The 26,204-nt window shown below is 34.7% G+C and overlaps 1 protein-coding gene across 1 annotated transcript in view; it reads right to left on the minus strand.

The window, feature by feature from the left end:
• Nucleotides 1–16,493, minus strand: part of LOC108969626 (dendritic arbor reduction protein 1) — a 128,481-nt gene extending 111,988 nt beyond the window's left edge. Inside the window, exon 1 of the mRNA XM_018934461.1 lies at nucleotides 16,348–16,493. Coding sequence (XP_018790006.1) covers nucleotides 16,348–16,410 — 63 coding nt within the window. The 5' untranslated portion in view covers nucleotides 16,411–16,493. The remainder of the gene's footprint in view (nucleotides 1–16,347) is intronic.
• Between the last annotated feature and the right edge of the window lie 9,711 nt (nucleotides 16,494–26,204).

The raw sequence follows: 26,204 nt of genomic DNA on the forward strand, positions 1-26,204 counted from the left end.
ACTCATGACTCTCGTTTCTTTTTTATTCTTTCTTTTATTGCTGCAAAATCATTGTATTTTACAACAATTACAACTTATTGTTTCTTTACAGTAATCGTCTTAGAAAGCGTATCCATCAGCATCAGACTGCCTTTGTACGTTCACATGTGCTTCATAATAAACAAATTTGGTATTTTTCTTATTATTTTTTATTTTATAGTATGCCTCCTAAATTGCTAAGTATTCAAACATTTTCGGCAATACTGTTGATAATTTAATAAGCAAACACGTCTCGAGGAGTGGACATTATTGTAATTTACAGGCCAGCCATATGACACAGCATAGCCTGAGTTCAAGCTTCACTAGACAGGTCATGACTAACCTAAACTTCGAGCATAGTTCAAGGCAAAAAACGGTTCTAGTAAAACTTAACACAGACTCAGTTACATTTTTAAAACATTTATATTAAAAGCTTCTCAGAAGGGATTAAAACTGGTTTTTCTCTCAATATGCCGGTTCCTATGTTTTGAAAATTAAAAAAAAAAAAGATTAATTTCGGCTGCACTGAAGCTATAACACCCTTCGCAGGAGCAGTTTTAATAGTATAAAATTCTATAAAACGATCTTTATTATTATTTTGAATAATTTTGTTGAAGATTGAATTATTGTCTCAGTGTCAGAGATCTCGTCAAATTCGTACAAGCACCTTCTTCCGCTCGTTCAGTTTTTATGACTGCTGTGTGATATAGTGAACCGATATCAGCGACTCTGCCAAATAAGCAGCTTCTTGAACATAAAAGGAAGCGAGCAAAATTTTAGACCGAAAGCTCAAAAACTGAGATGCTAGTTTGTGCACTTTGCACAGCAATATGTCTTGTAAGCACCGGATTTTAGAAGCATGTATTTCAAATAGTTTTTATTTCGGATTGCTTTTTCTTATATATAATATAAAGAGAAAAGAGATTATTGAGAATTTAAATCTCATTAATAGAGTTCGCAATAAATACAAGGAAGGCAAAATACGCCTCAGAAGACGTCGTAATGATAAAGCGATTCTTACCATTTGTTTAATATCATATATACTAGTATATATGTACATATGTTCTCGAATTCACGTCCAGATGATATGCATGTCAATCTCAGATGACGTGCTATAAAAGATTTAATCAATTTCTGTGTTCATAAAAAATGAAAAAAGTAATTCTTCACTTACGCATCACTTATCTAATCTAAGTGACAGTGCTGTCATAATCGAACCGCTTAAAATCTAACGCACCGTTATTTGTTTATGTGAGTATGTACCTGTATACCTCCAAGTTGCTCAAAATTCAATGAAGTGCGCTACAAGTCATTGTTTTTCTCGCCTCGGGACAAGCTTGTGTGTACCTTTGGCTAGGCTTTGGCGTACGTGGCAGACCATTTCCACTTCAATGCACCTCAATGCTAATAAACTTGTATGGGTTTTTGTCCCTCTGAAGTCGGGATGATAATACGCTCAATAACGGTATTCACAATGTACCGCTTCGCCTTGGACGGCACGTGAGAAGGGAAAGTTTGGTGCGAGAATTATAGTTTAGGGAGTAATTTTTGGTGAAATGCGCTTAAAAATATTTTCCAATTTTTAAAGCTCATCCTTTGAATATGGATGGTACAGGTATAAATGAAGCTTAAATAAGGAATTAAAAGAAAGGGATTCAAATAAATAACAATTTGTTAGTTAAGCATTACAAATGAAACATAAAATAATTAGCTTTTAAATAAATAAAAAATAATATAAATATTATGATCTCAGCTCTTCGGCGGAAGAAAAACACAACAAATATTTATAATCGGCTTTTGAGTATCCAAATATTTTTATTTTTTTTTTTTAAATTTACTAAAATTGATTTTTTTAATTCTATCTAATTTTATATTTTCTCCATTTTATTCTAATTTTTTTATATAAAGTCAAAGTTGCCAAATTTGGTTGTCAGTCTCAATGTAGGTATGTAAATGCAAGCGCTTTGTGTGAGTGCGTTCAAGAATTTATCAAATAAATTAATGCAAAAATCCGCATCGAATTCAAAGTAAATTCACAGCCAAATATCTTCGTGTTTTTCTGACTTAGATTTCAAGAAATTTCATGCAGATTTGATTTCCAAATCAAATAATTGATCTTAATGCGGCGTCAAATGAGGCTTTGCAGATCACGTTGCCGGCGCAAAACCTAAAAACCAACACACCGACGACAGCAACAAAATCCACCAACAGTTAGAGCGTATCGGAATATGTGGCGTTGTTGGTTTTTCTCTCACCATCGCCAACTGGTAGCGCAACAGCTGGCGGCTAGAGGACTACTGCATGCATGCATAGTTGGGGCTGTGATGACGTGACCGTAAATTGTGGATAAAATGTTAAATCCAATCAAATGTAAACGTAAACTGCCACAACAACAATAACAACAATGCATGGCATGGTTGCATTGCAACTGCAAAGCGATAAATAAAATAAATAATGAATAAATCGGATGCAGCGGCTTAGATCTCGTTTACTAGGCTTTCAACGGGAGCTTAGTTAAAATTTGAGTTGGAGATTCGAGCTGTTAGAGAACATGCTACTAAGTAAATACTTTAGGGCCAGCAAGAGCAGTAGCAGGTGAGGTAACAAGCACACACAAATATTTCCACCCAAGGAACTGTGGCTCAAAATAAGTAAGAATGGGTTGAAAGTGGCTAAATCACTAAACAATTTAACATAGAAATTTTCGCATTAATAGCAACAAAAATCACTGCCAAGTAAAACACGCTCCCGACACGTTCAGTTGTGTACAAACTAGCCTCCACACACACACACACACATCCTTATCGAAAACAAAAAGTCGAGTCACTTCACGTGCTACTTTCGTTCGGAATAATGCTGCAAGATCACTTTGCCTTGTGCATGATATTGAAAATATTCACATTGTATCACATTGCTATTATTGTTGCTATAGCTGTTGGCCGCAACGAAAGTGTGAGTGATTGATTTTCATACAATTTATGGCAATCGGGCAGCCAAATGATCTTTTTTGCCTTTTTTGCTATAGAAAAAAATTAATTTCGAATATTTCAGCTTTGTGTAGCAAATTTTTTCGCACGAATTCCAGTTAACTCGTTTCTCCGACTTTGCTACAGTTGAACCAGACCTATGGCGCGCATTAATTTTATTTATTTAAAAATATTAATATATTAATTTTTATTGCTTTGTTGTCGTTGCTTACYTTTTTGTTGTTGAGATTTTGGTTTTTGTTGTTGTTTTATGTTGATTTTTTGCCATTGAACTCGTTGCCTCACCTCTAACGCAAGTAAATTCTCATACGGCGCTGCTCATTGGCATTGCAACATTCGGCAAATGATCTTCATTAGTCTGCAACATTGTTGCCATACAAGATGACGTGGCAGCCCGCAGCATGCCAAGCAACCTTGTCAACATTTTTGGAGCAATTTTTTATGTATGATCTGTTTCGTTTTAGTATATTATTGATATTGCATAATTTCCAAACAATTGTTGTTGTTGCTGTTTTTGTGCGCACTGCCTAGCGGGGTTTTCTCCATTCATTGCCGCATTTCGGCGCTTGCTCTTTGACATGGCCAATGAGTTGGCTAAAACTAGGCTGCTACACATTGCTTTATGGTATTTTTGCTTCAATATGAGCGTGTGTGTGTGTCTGAGTTTTTTAGTTTTATTGGTTTTTGTTGAAATGAAACTGAAAACAAACGGTAATTTTCGCTTTTTCCTCTATTTTTCGCAAATTATTTGAAAAATTGGCATTTAATTGATTTGTGTCCTGCTGTGCACGGGTTGTCCCTCCTCCAAGAGGCTGCGAACTTCTTTTATCGCCGATTTTCGCTTCACTTTTTTCTCATATGCAAAATTGTGGGTATCTTAAACTAAATTTAATGAGGTTTATGTTATTTTTGTTATTGTCTTGCGTTAATGAAAAGTGAAACTGGTGCCTTTGTGCACTTGCTAGTGGATTATTGTTTTCATTTTCATTTGCCTTTTGTTTTCTTCTCCTCCTATGACCTAATTTAATTCTTTGTGATTTCGAATAATTGCCATTGAAAGCGTGTCAATGGATGCGAATCAGCAATTGTTCGTTTGTAATTGTTTCCTATGATGCATACATACATATGTTCGTATATAACGGGTGATCCAAGTAGTACTTTTCAGTAGCTCCTTTTGATTTTTCATTTTGGCATTTCGTCATGGAAAGACTACTCCTGAACACCGCTTTTAAATCGCTCAACTTTATAACGAACGAATGTGTTTCGCGCGCTTTGCTCAACTTGTGGTCAACATAATCGGTTTACTGATTGTATTATTTGGAACATCATCACCCATCTTGAGATTCAGCATTCTTTATTGGTTAATATACGACCAAATGGGCCACGTCTAGCACGCAACGAAAGAAATATATTAGCCGTAGCTGAACACGAAGACCGTGGAGAGTCGATTCGGTGTCGTTCGTTACTCCGACTGACATATATAATGATTTGATCTTTAATTGAAAGCATACAAAGTATGGCTTGTGCAAGAACTGAAGCCTCTCGACCTTTCCAAGCGACATCGATAAAGAAAATCCGACGTTTTGTTCAGCGATGATCCCTGTTTCCTGCTGAGTATGATTATCTAAACAAGCAAAATCGTCACATTTGGGCGAAGAGAAACATCAAGAGCTGTCAATTCATTCAGAAAAAATAACTGGTTTTGTATGGTTTATGTGCCGGTTTAATCATCGGTCCATACTTCTTCAAAAATGATGCCGATGAGAACGTAACCGTCAATGACGACAGTTATCGCAGCTATCGCGCATTTACGCCTGAAATTGAAGCTGGGGATCTCGCCGATATTTGGTTTCACAAGACGTTTGGTGAGCAGATAGTTTCAAGCTTCGGGCCAAAGATCGTGTGATATCACACCGTTAGAATAAAAAAAAACAAAAAAAAAAAAATAATAGGAATTGAGGGACTGAAATTGGTCACCCTTTATTTTTAGTTTCGCGTATTTATATTTTTTAGCAATTTTGCTGCAACTCTTTGAATGATGGCATTGTTATAGTGCTTTTAGCCAATTTTAATTTATGTATATATGTATAATATATATATATGCATTAATGTATGTCAATATGTGTGCAAATGCACCCACAGCGCTTTTGGGAATGGCAATGGTTTTCAATTTTGTGTGAAATTAAAAAATTACTGCTTAAGAAATTTAGTTTTAAACTCATACAGAAGTGATTCTTTACAGTTAATTGTGAAATGCTTGTCTGAATATTAATAAATGTTAAACATTTGTTTCTTATAGAACGCTTTAAAATTACTTACATATGATATTTGATAATTAATATAACAGAAATTATTTATTTAGTAGAAATACCAAACTAGAATTTTTGATGATTTCATTCATTCATTTGGTTTTCATTTCCAAATATAATTTTCTCTTCCAAGTTTCTCTCTGTTCTTCCACTTTCCATATCCACAGAATAGAAAAATTGCTATCATATAAAATAATTATGTTACTTTTGGACAATGTTTTTACAAAATGTTTCATAATGGTTCCGGAGTTGCTATTTACAAGCTTTTAAAGCAATGTTTAAAACTTTTTAATGGACTTGAAATAAGACATGAAGGCCTTTGTAAGCTGTGTAAACCTATGCGGAACTTACACCGCAGTAATTTAAACTTCTCTTGATTTTCAAAGGGTCTCCCTTTCTTAGATTGGACAGAGCACACTTAAACTCCACTTGTAAGGCGAGCTTTCGTAATATCATTACTTTAGTAAATTATAAACGATTCAAACATGGTCTTTAGTTTCCAATTCAGTTATCTAATCTTTTTTACAACTTCACAAAAAACAACTATTTCTGCTACGAATGAAAATCAATTATCGATCTCAGAGGAGATCTTTCATATCAATTTCCTGTAAGCCTGGGACCTGAAAATATATTTTTTTTATTTAATAGTCTAGCATAAAATAAACAATACGGTAAATTCAATTTGCAAATAATCCAGGTGCAAATAATTCAAAACATGACTTTTTAGAGGATCAGACATAGAACCGGTTGAATGAACCATGGCAATTTATTTTAGTATTATAGCGGTAAAATACCAGTGTAAATACCTAAATATTTATAAATATTATTTATATCAATATTAATGCTAATAGGAAATGTTTCTTGCTAAAGAAAACTTACATTTGTGCTATTTGTTCACAAATATACTTACTTAGACAACTCCTACTAAGGGAGCTAAGCAATATAAATATACGTGAAATTGTTTGCTCTACTATTTAGTATGAATATCTACGAACAATCAGATTTTTATCAATTTAAAAATTAGAGACCAATAGTCTACAAAATATATTGACAAATACATTTTTAGCTTCTGAATGATTCTTGTTATGTTTGCCGATTATATTTTTTACTATAATGAGTATAAATAAATATCAATAATGAGCGATTGAAGTGATTGTGATACTGTCATTAGTGGGTCAAAATAATTTTGTCGCAAAATTATAAACATAATTGGTTCTACAAATGGAAATCTGGAGTTTGACTTCCATGCGACATCCTTTATTCAAATATACGAGTGTTTTTAACCACGTAGTATATATGAATCCGCTTATTACTTTCGAAGTATGTTTAGGAGACTTGCTGTAAAAAAGTATATTCCTTAGAGTTAGAGACCACCCTAGTATTGTCAGACAGACATGAACAAATAGCATCACAATGCCCTTAACCCAGCAACCATTATGTAATTATCTTTTAACTGTCCAACTAGTCGAATAAAACTGTGGCTGGCGCGAGTTAAAGGAAGTCATTTAAGCATAGCAGTCCCTTATACACGTTCTTATTAATATAATGTAATTAAAATCAGCAATGCATACAATTAAGTGTGCTAATTGAATTTCTAAATTATACAAAAATCATAGCAGCTCGTTAATGCCACTACATAATGCTCCAGAACAAATCGTCCCTGCAAGCGATTGCGGGTGGACACCTCGCGAACGCGGAACTGGCGTGGAAGGTGGCAACGACAAGCTGGTTTTCTTATTGTTATTTCTATGCATTTGCGCCAATAATATTTAATGCTTTTGTTGTTGTTGCGACTTAATGGTTGGTTGCATGTGCAGGCAAGGCAAAAAAACTGCTTATAAATCAAAGTTATTAGATTATTACTAACTGATTATATACATAAATTATAATGTATATATTGTTTTGTCTTCACACACACACACACATGCATGCACACGCCTGTATACATAAATTTATATAAATAAAACCCAAACTTATTTGCTAAACAATCAATTTAATGCTTTATGACTTGTTGCGGCACTTAACAGCATAGTTACATTGCTGATTGCTGATTAGTTGGCAATCGCCGTACATAAATCCATACAAATTTAAAGAATTGCCGCTGCTCGAACTCTCCAACGCAAGCGGATGTGTGTATGCGCGTTTGGACAACTACTGGTATTAGCGGAATAAGCAGCTATTAATAAAGTGTAAATGCGAAATCTGCGATGTTGTGAGTCTAATTGGCAGTCTAGCGATGCCCGATTGCGTCTTCTTGTAGAATTTATGCTGTAGATATTAAAATATAGGTGACAATGTGTATATTCATATATATATAATCTGAGCTAATTTGAACTGATCTAACGAAAAATAGAAGGAAATCCTTTTTATCGCCTTCAATTTGCGATTTTGAGCAAATACAAGCATGCGAACGTTCGTTTCTTGGTTTCGTTTTTGGCTAATTTTCGGAGTGCCATTCGTGAGATTGTTTAACAGTTTCAGCGTCATATTCATAAACCATTGGCTAATGATTTGATAAATAGAGGGTCCTCAGAAACTCTATTACAACTTGACGTCGGTTGTTAAAATGGGCAGGTATTTTTGTAATATAACTATATCACGCTTCAGTACTGTCAGTGACATTTATGTCAAATTTCATGTCAAAATATTCATTAGTGTTTGAGATACGTGTCGTCTTGTGAGCTGCTAAAAGTGAGTTTTTCGTTTTTTGCGATGTCGAAATTGGTTGAGCACAGAATTTGCATTAAATGAAGATTTCGCCAAAAACTCAACCCATATGGTTCCGCAACCACCGTATTCACCTGATCTGGCGCCGTGCGACTTCTGGCTGTTCACCAAGCTCAAAGGACCGCTCTGGGGACACCGCTTTTGTACGATAGAGGAGATTCAAGCCGCAGCGAAGACGGATCTGAAGGCCATCCCGGAAATTGACGCTACAGCCAGTGTTTCGGATATTGGAAAATACGTTGGCATAATGTACTACATCTAGTGGGGATTACTTTGAAGGGGACGAAATTGATTTGGAAGAATAAATAAAGAATTTTCAAAATAAATACAATGTCACCTCATTTTTTTGTGTCATTCTTCAGTTTTCTACAACAACAAAAATCTCTATTGTACCCCACACAAGTAAGAAAAGTCCAATATTAAGGGTGGAGTTAGCTTTAAAATTTATTACTATATAATTATATAAAGTTCGTAAGTAAATATTTGGGGCTAGGTGGGGACAGTATGCGTTTTGAAGTACCGTAGCGACAATTTATTTATGTACGATAAATTTTATGTACATTTTAATATACAACTAATAACTTAATTGCAACGCTTTCGCGACATAAACTTTTTTTGGGACTTGTTTCGACAATTTTTCTATACAGAACAAGTGTTTTTATTAATAAAAATATATTTGTATTCAAATAAGAGATAAGATAGCGGTTTTTATTGGTGGTAACAAAAAGTTTATGGCCTAAAATATATGCTTTTTTGGCACAGTTGACAAGTGGAAGATCAAAATGCAGAAAGTTGAACGTTGTTTTTTTTTTTTTTTAGAATTTCTCAATGAGACGATTCGTTTCATTTTATTTACAACTAAGCAATTAAATAAATTATTTTTATATATACGTTATTGTAAAATTAGTTGATATTTCACAATATTTATGGGCCTAGCGGATCGAATAGGCCGTCACCACGTGGTGGAGCATCCTCAGTGTAATAAAAGTTGTTGAAAGCGAAATATAAATTTATCAAAAATTTGAAGTGCTATTCAAGTGTCCTATTTAGCATTAATTGGCTAGTTTTAATTGGGGCAGTAATAGCTTATGACTTTTTTATTTTTGAATTTATTGCTCTTTTTATTGAAGAATGGTCACAAGATACGGAAAAGGTTGGGTGTTTATGGTCTGCAGCTAAAGTTTCAGTAGAAGAATATTTTATTTGGTTACTGAGTGGATTTTTGTGCACCAAATTCAAACGGAGAAGCTCATAATTATAATGTATAAGGGAGTTTGTAAGAACCCGTTGCTTTTTCAGTGATATAATGATCAGTTTTGCCTTTTGAAGCCTTTTACATTAAAGCACTTTGAGATTCAATATTAATCTTTAGTCAAAAGGCCTTGGTTGAACACCTTCGCGAACCTTTGACCGCCTCGACTCTAAATTGTTTTCACAAAAAATTGATGTGAAAACTTTAGCCAAATTGAGTTAATTCAACACATAAAAAATCTTTTTGACGCTAACAAGACGATTTTGAAACAAATATTCTTTTATTTTTACTTCACAATTTGAAGCACACAATTTCAAGCTCGCGGTTAGTTTTTTTCCATAGTAATAAACATCAGCCAAACATTTCACATCCTATGCAATCAGCTGCCAAACACACACCGATTGACGTATGGAGATCAAACTTCTAACAAGGATCCTAAAAGTTTGTGAGAAAATATTTTTTAACCATTAAAAATTCCTCCAAGCACACTTTCATTTTACATCAATTTGTAAGAACAAGAACTTCCTCAAAAGTCGACAGAAATTACGCGTAAAAAGTAACTTATATTATCAACTAGCAAATACAAAATTTTCAGCAGATGTTATTGGCATGTATGTACATATGTATATGTACGAGGTGTGTTCAAAAAGCATCGCGAATTTCGAATTTTTTGTGTTCATTTAATTGTTGACAACTGCTTTGCTTGCACGTGTTTTGCATCTTTTTTGGTTTTCTAGCTATTCAAAAAAATGTAGCAAAGAAGCTGTATCAAATTTTGTGTGAAAAACGAAATTAAGTGCTCGGATGCATTCCGAATGTTGATTGCGGCATGCGGAGAAGCTACCTTGGACCGCAGCAACGTTTATCGGTGCTACAAAATGTTCTCAGAAGGCCGAGAAGATGTGACAAAAATTGGCTTTTGCACCACGATAACGCCCCTGCTCACACATCGTTGCTTGTGCGCGACTTTTTGGCCAAAAACAACACTCTAATGATGCCGCAGCCACCGTATCCCCCAGATCTGGTCCCCTATAACTTTTTTGTGTTCCCTAAACTCAAGACGCCCATGAAAGGATGACGTTACGCTTCTCTTGACGAGATAAAGACGGCATCTAAGGAGGAGCTGAAGAAGATAAAAAAAAAAAAAATGATTTTTTGAAGTGCTTCGAAGATTGGAAAAACCGTTGACACAAGTATATATATATTATTATCATGGGGATTACTTTGAAGGGGACTAAATAGATATTCATGAATAAATGAATAATTTTTGAAAAAACACAAAATTCGCGATACTTTTTGAACACACCTCGTATGAGCGAATTTTCATGAAATTTCATATCAGCAATAAAGTTTGAAGAATGTGAGCATGTGTATATCAAAAATAGACAAACAGTACTCAAACTAAACTGCATCTTATCTAGATGTAAGTATATATGTATGTATGTTTTAGATATGTATGTGCAATCACAAAAACAGTTAACTTCGTAAAATTCCAGGAAAGCCCTCATAAAGTTCAAAGCCTACAATCACAAGCGAACTTCCATGCACAGAATAAAAAGTGACATAAATACATACACACACTGTGATATGTACGATAGTCTGGCGTGGGAACTTTTACATTGCACAACAACCATAAGAGCAATTGCATGGAACTGTAAAAGCTACAGCCCATCCACTTTCTTATCTCGACCTTTTCATTTACAGAAATTCTCCCCACAATTTTGTAAGAATTCTTTTTGTATTGACATTGCATTAGCTTTCTCCCCGCGGGCAGCCGGAGCCATATTCAGAACGCAAAAACAACGGTACCGGCAATGGCAAATGCACAAACGGCTCATTGGTCATATCTGCGCCACACACGATGACAATTGCCGTATTGACAGCTGACACACACACACTGCCAGATGGCAAGTGAACCGCTACACACATACAACTCGTACCTAACTCAAGGAAAATAGCTGCTGATGTTGTTGCACACACTTGCAGTATGTGCGTGTGTGTATCAGCGCTGGCAGCGATGACTTGTTGCGTTTGCGGGCAGTCCGTCCGTCTGTCTGCCGTTTATTGAATGGCTTTTGTAGTTTAGCGGCGCAACGACGAAAACAACAACAATGGCGAAAAGTAAATATTTGCCAACAAAATGCTTAATTAGTTCAACAATTGTTAAGCGGTTGTAAAAGTTTTAGCGCGCAAGCAAACGGGATGTGACACAGAAAAGGAAGTGTTCCGGCGGAGATGTGACAGAAAGCATTGACATATGCGTACTAACAAACCGATTGTACTACTCTTGAGCGCCTAATGAAAACGGGCTTATCGCTTACTATTTACTTTCATTATTGTGTGAACATACATGCACTTGCTTGTACATATATGTGTGTGTGAATGGCAAATGTGGCACATGTCGTAGGGCCTTCGGGGAATACCATCGCTTAGTCATCTAGTTGCAATCAACTAGTCGTTGTTGTGGTTTTTGAATGTGTGTGTGTGCCAGTTATGTTGAAATAACTGCTTTCGGTATAAAGATAATTAGAGTAGTTATAGTTTATGATTAGATATTAAAATATCAACTTTTTTATCGCAGATTAAAATTTAATTAATTTCGTTCCAACAGATTCCATTTCGTTTCTACTCCGAGCAGTCTTTCATGACATTTCCTCTTTGATAGACCATTCGTTACTTAAAAAATAGTAAATTATTTTTTAAAATTTCCCACAAAAGGCTTTGATCTCTGACAATGACCATAGTAAATACTTTCTTACAGATTTTTTTTTTTTTATCAATGAAACCTTATTTTCATAAATCTTAATTAGACGATTTTTGCAGATATTGGAATTTCCTACTGAGCATTTGCCATATGTTTAAATATTGGTTCTTTGGAAACTTCTACAGAACCAAAGCACTATGACATTGATCAGCCAGCAGCTATGTAACTACTTAACAAATCTGAAAGAAAAGTTTTCAACTGATGTGTTAAGAGGTCTGTGTTATATTTGAGGTATTCTGATTACGAATTTCAGTTCAAAATTTTATATTTTTGTCATTTTAGTATATGGTGATGGTTTGACTCTACACCCTGACTAAAACATGAAAAATCCTACGTGCTAGGAAATTTGTTCTATCTTTTTAGTTTTAGCAACCCAAAATTAGCAAGAAACGGCTTTTAACATCACAATCGCATGACTATAAACAAGTGTGATTAATCTAAAAATTTCAAAATCACAGAAGTTTTATAAACTTTTTTACAACCAAAAAGCAAAAAATATTTTCGCGCAGGCTCTTAGAGTGAAGAAGTCAAAACTCTGGATTCAGCTCCCCATATGCACTCAAGATCAGCTTTGACGCGAGCGGATGGTTCATAGGAGCTACGCGCAAATCAAGAAAAAATATTTTCGTAGATTAGTAATATCAATTAGTTTGTGCTTGGCGATTTTTGTATAGTGGCTCATTGAACTCATGACGCCTTCCCCGTACCGGATTTTTTAGTTTCTAAAAGGGAATTAGAGGGAAAAAAACTTGAAGCAGGTTAAGCGATGACTCTTGCTTTGTGATTGGCCGAAAAGGCTTTCCTAAAACATTAATATTGAGTATATTTAGTCGATTCGTGAGAGGTTTGAGATTAGGCGCCAATTTTTAAGCACTATTTCGTTAAGTATCTGGTTGAAAATTCCACTGTTAATTCAACATATTACCGGGAGAATGAGTACCAAAAACAAAAGCAATGGCAAGGTTTTATGTATATATAAAGGATGAAAACTCAGACCTCTGTTTGGATTATCTTGAGTAGCCCACCCTTTCTATAGTCTTTGGTCGTGTAAGGGCTAACTTATTACCAATATTACAAACCACCAACTTCATATTTCTGAAATAAATCTCCCTTAATTCGATACTTTATAGCAAAAGTGGAAAGCCAAAGCAAAGTGAAAGCATTTTTTCCTATATTCTTGACACATTTTTTCTCAAAATTTAAAAAAATTTAACTAAATAGCAAAACCTATTATTTTTGTGCACATTTTCAAAAACGCTGAGCCAAATATTTAACAGAGAGATTTCAAAAAAATTGCGTATCTAAAATGTCGTTAGTTAAATAATTTGTGCGACAACTTTTGATAAGAGTTTCCTGTTAAAACCAGTCTTAAGAAAAAATATGCGAGTTTACATTTTAAATATTCAGTATTGGCAATGTTTGCGAACTGCGGACGACCGTGGCCTTATAAACCAAAGCACATACGAATATTCTTATATACAAATGTATATACATATGTATTTGGCCTGTTTTATGTGCAGCAACCCATATTTACGCACGATTCATATTTAAATAAATAATTAAGTGCCTTTGTCACAGGAAACCGCTTAACAAGGGCGATAAGTAAATGAAATATTAACACTTTTAAATTTACACCTTTTTCGCGAACTTCAAGCGTTACACTTACAGCATTTCATTTCGCTTTTACTTTTTATTTCTGTTGCTATTTTCGCGCTTTATTTGGAAAGCGGCAAAAGAAAATAATAATAAACACAGTCGCACAACAACAAGCGTATTAAAGCAGCAACTAAAAGGATGTCCGCTGTGGCAGCAGCARCAGCCACCAGAGGTGAGCGCGCATTGCAACATCGCAGTTGGCATTAAAGAGGCATTAATATGACAAGTGTGACAATGGAGCAGCGATGAATAAAAAGGCAGAAAAGATCTCAACGCTGCATTCCGTTTGCTGCCTCGATTGAGGCAAGAGCGCACGAGGCAACGGGCTGCAGCCGTAGATACCTTGCCAATGTCCAACCGCCGGCCGGACGGACGAGCAAACATTTACGCGAAACGTCGCGAGCAAATGCACCAAGCGACACGTGTAAATAAACAAGTTGCCTTTGTGACTCGATGGTCGGGCGAAGACTTCCATATAGGCACACAGAACTGTATGTGCAAGGGGGTCTCCTATTCCTTCCATAGGTTTTGCATGTTGGCTTCGCACGTAAAGGGTGCGATGCGTGTAAAATGGAGTCAAGAGGATTGCACCGCACGCGTTTCAACAGTTTAGTGGCGAAGACGTCTGTGTGAATGTGCGCCAGCTTATGTGCTTACAAATAGGAGCTGCTTGGCGACAGCGCTTAAGTTGTTGATATGCGCTGACAAGCGATAACACGCGGACACCTACAAATTGATTCATGTTTCGCCGACGGCTCGGCATACTCGCGAAAAGAGTAAATAGCAAGCAAACACGTTAACTTCGGCTACACCGAATCTATAATAACCCTGCACAGGTGCATCTTTTATAGCATAAAAGGGGGTGAAAAGATCTTTATTTTGAGTTTGATCAATAATACAGAGATCTAATCTGAACTTGGACACTTCTACGTGAAGATATGTGGTCAAAAAAAGTTTTCCGTAGAAGGAGTTCACGTGTATACGGACAGACCGACTGTAGCGACTCAGCTCTCAACGCTGATCATTTATTTTGTACTTTATTTATAACTTAATATGGAGTATAGAGTATAAAAAGTCAATTACGTGGCAATAGATAAATTAATTATAGATATAAAGCTAATCTCAAATAGGGCATATGTGACAGAAAGCGCTTTTTAGGGGCGAGAAAATCACAAATTATCTCAGCGGCAGTTCTCACGTTCAATCACCTGTGCTTTAGGCCGAAAAATTCCACAATTGTTATGAACAAATTGTTGTTGCAAAAAGTGGTAGAAGAAGCATTTTTTATCATATTTTTTTTGTAACCGAAATTTCAAGCATAAAATAGCACATTCACCTCACAATAAAAGAAAAATAGATCGTTTAACTAGTAAAGCTCTTTTTCCATTTAATCAAAGGCAGTATCAATTTACTGCAACAACAAAAAAATGTAAACAAAATTATAAACAGCTTTATGACCACAATTGAATTGGTGAACAAATAAATCTGTTCGCAAAGTACCGCGCTAACGGTGCTAAGTGCGGGTGAGTACAATATATCGTCACTTAAAATACAAAACGACATAACAACAAAGTATTTGAAATTGAGTTTTTTATTAACTATGATTCACAACATATTATTATATATTGTAAAAAATTGTAAGCGTCTGAGATTAGTTACAACAATTCATAACCAAAGTTCAAATTATGTCGCAATGGAAGTAGCTTCTATTTTATATCGTTTTTTTCTTACACTCTTAAATTATGAAACGTGATGTTACGTTCTTTTGCATTTCAGATGACGATTCATATGCATGTATGTATGTTTACGGTTATAACTGATTAATTAAGTGATTACCCTATAGTCAATCAAGCTATGCTATTATTGTCTACGTTTGATGGAGCACTGCTGTGAAATTTGAGAATTCGAAAAATGATCGTTTGCCGACGGTGATACTACGCTTAAAATAATTGAAATGGACTGTAAATTTTATTTCTTTATTTTATTTCTTTGGAGACTTTGAAATTAATACCGTTTTTTTTTATATTTTTTTTTTTACTGTATATTATTTTCATTTCATTTATGTTGTTTGGTTTTTTAATKTACCATTATTTATTAACTTATTTAATTAAATATAGTTTAATTTTTTAATTTTCTTTATATTGTTTTATTTTATAATTTGTTTATCATTTTTCATTCTTTTATTATTTAGTTTTTTATTTAATTTAATTATTTTATATACTTTTTTTCTGCTTTGTTTAATTTAATACTCTTTTTGTATAATATTTATTTTTGTTTATTTAGTTTTCCTATTTTTTATTTAACTTCAGTTTATTCTATTTTTTAATTATTTCCTTCTATTTAATTTATTTTAATATTTTAATTTTTTTTAACTTAATTTCTTATGTTTTATTTTTTCCCCAAAATTAATTTAACACAAAAATTTTTTCTTCACTGATTTATTTAGTTTTTATTGTGTACTTCATTTATTTATTTGTATTTTTGTTTTCTTTTTCAAACATTTATTTATTAACATTGACTCAATTTTTAGTTTTTGGTATCACTTTCCAATTGCATGTTTTTAACTATTTACAATACTCCGTCCTTTGGTTGAAATTTTAACAACTTTCAAATAATATTAACGAATTTACTCACCTGCATTACCCAATAATTTGTTGATGGCACAAATTGATCGCCAATTATGATATCCGTATGCATTTAAAACACTTGTCTATAAACTCCGTTACGTTTGCTTTTGGGCGTCACAGCAGCAAGCTGCCACTTTGACAAATTTATCAGCAAAATTTATTCTATTTTATATTTCATATTTTTATTTAATATTTCAAATCTATAAACACCAAAGTTGCCACTGCGTTTAATTTAACTTTTATAAAAAAAAAAAAATTTTTGAAAAAGGCATACGCGAAAGGCACTTGGTCACTTAGAAATATATTTGTTTATTTTAAAAATCTTGGCGTTTTTCAGATCACTTAACGCTGTTATGTCAAAAATTTAATACACTCATATGTATGTACATATAAACGTTTGTTGGTCAGTAGGCACTATTAAGGCACATTCGCTGTGGGGAAAACAATTATTTACAAGAAATTATTACTGTTTAGCGCGTCGGATTTTCGATAATTCGTGCCTCGCTTTGTTGCTGTTAACATAATTAGTGTATTTCAATTTCAATAATTTTCCATAAAAACAACTTGGACGCGTCGAAGTATTTTATTTTGGTCCGCAAATATTTGCTTTTCTCTTGGCGGCCGTTTAGCGACGGCGGAGTCTGCCTGCTCAAGCTCGCCCACGCAAAAGCACAGCGCCACACAAATTCGCATCCAACTTCCTGCGTTTACTTTGTCACTTTGCACAATTCATTGCATTTGCTTTGGGTAAATACTTCCCTAAGATTTCTTTCCCCCTTCAGCAATCAGATAACTCACTTTCTTTACTTTCGCAGCCACTCATGCAAATCATGCGAATTGTTGTTGCAATTAATTAATATTATTCTTTTTACTTAAACGCGACGGCTGCAGGCGCTGCAGACACCGAAAGCGCTTGTGGAATGTCAATGCGAAATTTCGAAAATCACACAAAAGACGCTTCATTAAAAGTTGGAAATTCGTGGGTATGTACGATCAGTGGTCGTCCCTGTGCTTGGGTGGTGGTCGATGGATTGGCGAGGTAAGCGCGTCGGAGGTGTACGCGACGCGATCAGGAAATGAACGAAATGCGAAGAAGAACCAACCAACGAGTCCAACTAAAGCCGAATAGTAAGCCACTCAAGCGCCGCCGTATGTTTCATCGTTGTCGGTAACCGAGTTCAGACTGATTGGACAGCAGTGCTTTGCCGCAGACGAACCTCGCTGCGCTGTGTTGCTGTTGGCTTTTGCCTTTGCTTACCTGCTTACCTGCCGTCAACACACATATAGCAAACATACACTCGCCTGCATGGCTGGCTGACTAAAGCATATACTCGTATCATATGCGCTGTTGTTGTTATTGCTTTGTTACTTCTTCTTCGCGTTGACTCAAAACGGTCGCTTCTGCTGTCCGCCGTTGTTGTTGCTCGATTTCGATTTTTTATACAGGTGAAGCATATACGAGTATTTTAATTTTAACCACTGTAGAGAGCGAGAGTGACCTGACAACAACAGCAATAGCAATTATCAGAGAACGCAGCGATATTTTTAAACGTAGCAGAGTGTCAGAGCGATGATCAGTTATTGCGCCTCTTACAGGCCGCACAGTTAGCCTACATCTGCAAGCCAGCCTGAATAACCACCCTAGTGGCTATTTTAAGCCAATCCGTATTGCAAAGCGCTGCTCACCAGGTGAGTTTGTTTTGATGCACTGTGGGACAATTGTGCAAATATCAGCGCGCTAAGGCTTGAAAAGAGGGTGAGCGTGCCGAGTATTGGCATGAGAGCAGCAAACTGGTTTCTTTCGGGTATAAGAGAATTCAGTGATATGATAATATATACATGAGTAAGTATATAGAAAGCAAATTGTTGAGTATTATCTACATATTTGGACAACAGCTGAGCTTCGTTTATCAAGAGGTCGAAATGATTGGTAGTTGAAGCAGACGAAACGTACATAATTTGATAATGTACACATGTATGCACAGATATATGTATGTATGCATTTGAAGTTTGCTTCAGTAATTATGTTATATACAAATAATCATACATATTTATACACCAATATGTTTAAATTATAAATTTTTTATAATCTATTTGGATTCTTTATGTCTCCATCAAAAAAAGTTTCAGACTGAAAAGTTTTAAATTAGGTGACTAAAATTTTGTGGATCACTTCACTATATTTCTTTTATTTAGTAAAGTGCTTGAAAGGTCAAGTCGTAACAAAAACTATAACTGCAATCTCACAGTATAATTTCGAAGCCAAAACAAAGGATCTATATTGTATAAAAGTATTTTTTTATATAATAATTGTGTATAATTTGAATAAGTCATGAACTACAAGGAAAACAGCAAAGTAAGTTAACTTAACTTCAAGCATCTTAAAAATTGAAACAAAAGTTATGAAATATATGGCTACAAAAACCTTTGAAAATATATATATAGTTGAACTTCCTTATTTCGAACTCCCGAATTGTCAATAGTGTTTAGAAGTCAAATTTCATAAAAATTTTCATCCATAGCTCAAACATCCTTAACTCGAAGTTCTTCGTAATTATAACTCTAGAATTGGCAATAGAACTTAAATTTCATAGAGATTTCCTTCCACTTTTAAAGTTCGCATTTTTCGGGAACTGCTTAAGTAGAAGTCGCTACCTTCAAATTTTACTATTACAGATGATATTGAGGTGGACAATGGGATTTGCTGAGCCGGGCTTGTCATAGATGATATTGTAGAACCGAGTATTTCAGACCCAACGAATATGGTATGACTTCTAGTGCCATGAAAAATGATGAGGATTCTGAGAAAAATTATTCAACTGATATCCAAATATTATGTAACGTAATTTTTTGCAATTTCAAATTCAATTTTAAATACGAATATCAATGCAACTCCCTATCACTACAAGGCACTACGAGATTAGAATCTCTCTTCATTGAAACGAACCATTAAAAAAAAATATGTTGTGCCAAAAATTACAGAATACATATTTTGTGTACCATACACATGCAAAACACTTTATGCTAAGTAAATAAATATCGTCGTATAAATCTATGTTATACAACTTTTTGATTTTTTATAGTTTAATTTTAACTTCTGAATCGAAGTTTTTTGTGGATTATGATGATTCGTGTTAGAAAAATTCAATTGTACGTACATACATATATTGTATAAAAAATATTTGCCTCATATTTTTCAGTCTTTGCTTGTAACAAACCATAATATCTTTCAAGTCAATTATGTATTACAAAACGATGTTACAAAGTTTTGATTTCAAATAACATTCATAATTTGATAATAACGACAACCGACGAAGAAGACCTATTTTTCTCGTGTGTGTGTAACACAATCCGGTTTATCCTAGAATCCAATCTCCAATATATTCGCTGCAAATAGGAAAATCTTTATCGCTTGTTCCGCTTACTTGCTTGGAACAGACTTAGTAGAACATTGCAACTTGGTTATTATGGATACTTTACTTCCTACTGGAAACAATTCTGGTTGTATATTTCCCCTGAGTCATTGCAGCCAATTAAAAATTTTGGCTCAATACCTCGTTTCCCAAATTTTAAAGTATGAGGTTTGTCCAAAAAATAACGAAAATTTTAAAGTTTAAATGTTGTACAAGCCCCTGACGAAAGATTTAAATTTGGCTTTAATCACTGCCGACATAGTCTGTGGCAGCAGCTAAAGTTAGACGTATTTTCATAAGCTTGCTGACTTTCGTTCTTCCAATTAAAATTCACACGTTGAACAACGTGCTATAGATATCTATAAACACGCGGTGCAAATAATTTTCTTAAAGCGAAAAATTTCTATTTTTCATTTACTTATATTCATAAATAATTTTACATCTGACACTTTTTATGTATTTTTTGGTCTAGAATTTACTCACACTCCGATTGGGTATACATATAAAAACCTAGTTTTCTCAAAAGTGCTTGCGAAGTTGACTGTAAATGTTTAAAAAATTGTCACATATAGAATTTTTGTATCTACATATGTACAATGTCCATATATTGTATATATCTAAACTGCAAATGAAAAATCGATAAACCGAAATTACTCGTAATCATGCAAGGCGAAATGAACACGTATTCACCTGGAGTTAACTATCTCCAAGCAAGCACTCTGCGGTCTATATGTATGTATGTATGTATGTATGTGTTTTAAAAGCTACAAAAATTTAACTGGCTTTTTCAAGAAAGCAAGCATTTTACATATCGGACAAGCTATTAACTCGAAATAAGCGCTGGTCTAAATGATTAATACATATATAGCATGTCATTAGTATATATGTACATATGTATCAGTGTGGACGCATGCGTTCAACCGCACACACAGCAGAAGTGAAAGAAAAATGGTAGCATTTAAAACCAAAAACAAAACAAATGCGACTAAAACAAAGCGACGAAATGAATGGAGAAAAAATTACACGGAGCAGACGCAGCCAACGGAAAAGTCAATAAGGGAGTGGCCACGCGCGAGCGCTCAGCCAATCGCAGCGACCGGAATCGCACACATGCAGCAAGGGTGAAGATGCCGAAGAGAGGCGGTAAAACGTAGCCACACACACATACACACGTGACACATGCATGCATGTATGGATGTGCGTGTGTCGCCATTGGCACGTTGTTAGTATGTCTGGCTAAATATTGGGGATTTGTGGTGGCGACGAAGCGATACAAGTGCGCGGCTGTGCTAGAACGAGAGCAAAAAGAGCGAAGAGAGTGAGCGAGTGCGCAATAAATACAAAGCAAAGTTTTTAGCAGACAACACGCCAGCAATAAAACAGCGACAGTTGAGTAGTAAAGAGGTAGTGGATTTGGAAATTAATATGGATGGTGAAAATTCGGGAGGCAAAATGAAATTCAAATGAAAGAAAATACCGAAAATGAAATGTATTGTGTGAGAAGCGGAGTGAGGGTGGTGGTGGGGAAGAGTGAGGTGCGCATTAGTTGAGGGTGGTGTGAGAGGGGGTTTAGCAGTTTGATTAACTGTATATGCATTACAATATTTATCTACATATATACGCGCACATTCAAACAGAAAAACAACTGTTACTTAGTACTATTGGATGAATGAGTGTAACGGTTGGGTGGAGAAGGGGAACACATGGAATACTAAATACAAATTCTAGTACTGACTTTTATAATGTACATATACACGAGCATGCAAACAAGCATATGTATATGTATCTATGCACCTATATATTATATGTATTTGTAGAAAAGTAATAGATATGTAATCGCGTCTATTCACATTTAGGAATATTTGTAATTAAATGTGCGTGCTTGTATGCAATTTATTGTCAACTGTCAAATTGCTGTTGTTGTCGAGCTAACGAATCGAACGCAAAATGCATGAAAACGAAGTAAAATAACAGAAAAAATTGCTCAAAATGTTGCACGTTCACTGGCACCTTACACATCCGACAGATACGTCAGACACAAACAAATGTGCAGTCTTACTCTTGTCAAATAGCAACTACACTTAACCGCTACTAGTATATGGCTGTGGGTCTAGGCATACACCAATACATACATACTAAAGCGCCACAGGCGTGTGTGTCTGCGTTATTCTTACGCTGCTCGCGTCGGCTACCGGAGTTACGCGCCGCGCAGCAGGGCCGAATCAATTTGTTTACACATCCAAGCAAACACCAGCAATTTCATATGCACATACACACACACACATGTATGCATGTGYATATGTATAGTATGTGCATAGGTACAATGTACTTACAAATGTTTATTAGTTTGCTTTTCTCATTTGCTTGCTACTGGCTTTGCGACGTTCGCTGTTTAATTTGTTCTTATGTTGTTGCTGTTGTTGTTATTTTCTGCTGTTGTGTGTGTGTATGTGCAGTTTTACCTTCGCTGTCAATTTCGCTGTTCTCCATCATGTTTGCTTGCATACAGTACACATTATTGTTATTGCTGTTGTTGTTGTTTTTGCTTTTACGTATACTCGCAAAAATGCAATTTGCATTTGACATTTCTGTAAATAATTGCGAATTGTGCAGCACACACAAATACAAGCACAGCCGCAGACTAATATGCTTTTTTTCTTAATTTTATTCGCATATGCACATTCCAAAGTACATACATATGTAGATAGTATATGTATATTTATGTATATACCTACTTGGAACTAATAAATTGTGCCGTCAATATGCCGAAATGATCAGCAACACTTCCAGTGTGCCTCCCGCTGCAAATAAAGTTGCTTGTTTTGTTGTTTTTGCATATGTAGCCAGTATTGTTGCATTTGTTGATTTGTCGATTTGCCGGCTGATAGTGTGTGTTAATATGAAGGACGGCGCTGCGGAGCGCCACAGAACTTTGGGATTAGAATAGATGGCCCGCATTCCATCTGGCGTGTAACGAGGCGTCAAATTTATTTCGGCATCGGAATTCACTTTGCATGTATCCATTTTGGTCGGTGTATGGGTGTGTTGGCATTTTAAATGGAGTGTGACCTCGTTAATTGAGCTATTTTTTATTTTATATTTACTAACGGCAGCGTTAAATTTAAGTACTTTTTACTGTTGAACTGCCATATAGCGCATTTCAAGGGGTCAAACATGGTTATATAGAATATTCGTATTTTAGAACTGTTTAAAATTGTTGTGTTTATATGTACAGTTTTGTTTGAAATAATAAATAGGCTCTGTTTTAAAATATTCTGTACAATCTGCTTTCTGTAGCGCAATTTCTGGTGGAGGATAATACCTAAATCCCTTGCTGTTACACAGAGGTCACATTGAAATGCAAATAAGCAATTATCAAGGGGTAAAATTTTCAGTTTTGAGAACTTTTTTTTTTGTCCAGCTTTAAAAGCTAATTTCCCGAGTCATATACAGTTAGAAGGCAGAAAAAGCGAACTTTCCAGAATTTTTTCATGAGAAATCTTTACAATTTATTGATCCAACAATTTTTAGGCGTCTTATGGTATCTTTAAACTGGTTTCTAAGACTTAGTTTAGTAAATATCTTTATTTGGAAAGGAACTACAGTTGATCTTCGGCAGCTCCTCTCAAAAAAGTCGTTTTGCGGTGACCATTATATCTCTGCTCTGGCTCCTCTGACATAAAAAGGAAAAAGCAAAATAAATTTTTGTTGACAAAAAAAGAAAAAAAAAATAGATTTTTGAAAAAATTTCGGCCTTAAATTGTTTACAAAAAATATAATTATCGGCGAGGAAAAATCTTCGCTCACTTACCAAAAGTATGCTATTTTCGAGTAATGTTGGTCTACTTTGAAATTACGATTTTGAGAAAAACACGTTTAGAGTTTGGCTTTGTACTTCCAAGCCCTCTGAATGGCATGCTTTTTCGAATTTGCGTGTAACTTCGAAAATATTTACCGGCACGATAAGAAAATTTGTGTGTTTATTCTTAAATGTATGTACATTAGGAAAGGATAATAAAAAAATCTGTGTTTTAAAAATTCTAACTTTATATAGCACCTTAAGAGCACACCTTGCGAGAAAAAAATAATCATATAAAAAACAAAATAATCATATTTTTATATGTCGCTAGATTATACCTTTAAATCTGTATTTTAAATCGTTTTTGAGTGAAAAGACTTCTTAAGTGTAGCCGGTCAGCTTAATCAGCTCCATCAATTTATATTTAACCCCTTTTCTTTAAATTACAAATTTTTAAAAAAAATTTTCAATGACATTTCTTGGAGAAAAATTAATTGATGACTGAATGTCTGTATTCAGTTCACCGTGAAATGCTAGTTTTTATCTAAGCAAAAATCCCATTTTATCAGGTCAAAACAACCAAAATTTTGGAAACAAATTCAACCCTTTGTCAATTTTTGGTTTCTTTCTTCGGACCGCAGATCATGTTATCAACAATATCTTCCATTATCGTACTTTTTTTTAGGTTTCAACCACGTCACAAATCTGAATCACTCCAGGAAGACTTTTTAAGCGCTGTCATAGGTCGTCACATGCCAACTTTTTGATTCCCCCCATTTCATCTGCTGTTAGATTTTGAAATTTATAACTTTACTATGCTTTTGTTTTTACCAGTATTTATTGCAATATTAATAAATTACTAATGGAGAAACCTATTGTAAAAATATGAATTGAATGAACATGTTTATTCATATTCAAAACACAATATCTCTTTACCTTGGCAAGTACTAATATTAAAAAAAAACATATATATATATATATAATAATTTGTCATAAAAAGAAAGCATGACTTTTAAGTTTAATATCACCTGAGTAATTAGATTGCTATATCAACTTCAATACCCATTTATACATGCATACATAGGTTCTGGTTAAAAATGTAATGGAAAATTTTCAGACTTATTACGAAAGTCATTGTATCATAAATTTGCATACGTAGGAATTGACCTTATTTGTAGTTAGTGATTTTTTTTTCTTTTTTTTTTTTTGTCAAACCCTTTTACGTATATTATAGGTGTTTTCCTTAGATTTTTACCTATGATTAATACTAGATCGGCACCTTCAAAGAAATTTATAAACAAAGAGCTGATTTTTATCTCGAAATGACTAAAGGTGTAAAAGCAATTGAAAAAAACTTCCCATGGGTTGGATTTATAAAGTTATAGATTTTATTATAAAGATATTGTAATTATATATTGAAGTTATAAGGCCATAGATTTTGTTATAAATGCGACACGTGTTGGTCTTATTTATTTTATTTAATTACTCACATTATTATCTCACCTTGTTAAATTTGAATTAAAACTTCAGAATAAATTTCCGATTTCATTACTGACACATTTATTCAAAGGAAAATTTCTGCAATACCAAGATGACGCAGCAGCCATTAAAGAAACGAGACACCAACCCCTTCACATACTAACTCTCTCTCCCGCTCACTTGTAGCCAGTTTGCATTCAACATCCTGACATATTTTTGTAAGGCCGTCTCCTTTTGGATCAATCACAAAATCATACAGTTACATATACTATACTATTCCTGAGACTGATATTCCGGGTTCATCTTTCTGTCATTCATCGTATATGAGAAGGAACCTATAACTCCACAGCTTACAAAATAATTAAAATTAGGTTAAGTGGAAATTTATTTCTCAATGCAGCTTTGTTTTGGATCAATACTAGACTCAACCTTGCTCCATATTCTGTAAGCACTCAAACCAGCAATCCAACAACAATCCAGCACTTAAGTTTTTTAAGAATGGAAGTGGAAATCGAAAGAATGTGTCGGAACGGGCAGTAATGTTTAACATGATTAAATTGGTGAGGACGGTTGAGGTGTAAGTCGATTCGTTGCCAAGGTGGAAAAGTACTTTTTTCTCCCCAACGAGTTCTGTGACTGTTTTGCCTTTCTCAAGGTAGCCTATGAAAATCGCTCTTTGAAAATAATAGACATCAATTTCAAGACGATAGAACACTATTCACAGTTTTCGGCGCAGGCCGGGCGAAGCTAACAGTCTCAATTGTACATCGGTCTATGGTCCATGCTTCGCAATCGTTCGCAAAATGAACTGGTAGGATATCCATGACTTCGTCAAACAACGTTGAGCAATTTGTTGAATCAATTTAGCAAGTTCCGAGTACTCATCGGACCACCCTCCCACTATGAAAAATCATAAGCACACCGTTTTGAACCGCCTTAGATTGAATTAACCAACATTTTTGTCTGCCATGTCTAATTGATGGAGCAAAACCACAATTGCACCGTTATGACGCCTACGCGCCTACACTTTATAATTTCATCAATGAAATTTCTTCACAAATGCAAATAATGAAAAACCAAAAACAAGTTTCCTAATAAATACATACGCAACTCAATCAATCATTTAATTTGGGGGATGTGCACAGCTCTCCTACCCAAAACAAATGAAGGAGT

The sequence above is a fragment of the Bactrocera latifrons genome, unplaced genomic scaffold, assembly GCF_001853355.1.
Source record: "Bactrocera latifrons isolate USDA-ARS-PBARC rearing strain unplaced genomic scaffold, ASM185335v1 scaffold_26, whole genome shotgun sequence".
Classification (NCBI taxonomy): Eukaryota; Metazoa; Arthropoda; class Insecta; order Diptera; family Tephritidae; genus Bactrocera; species Bactrocera latifrons.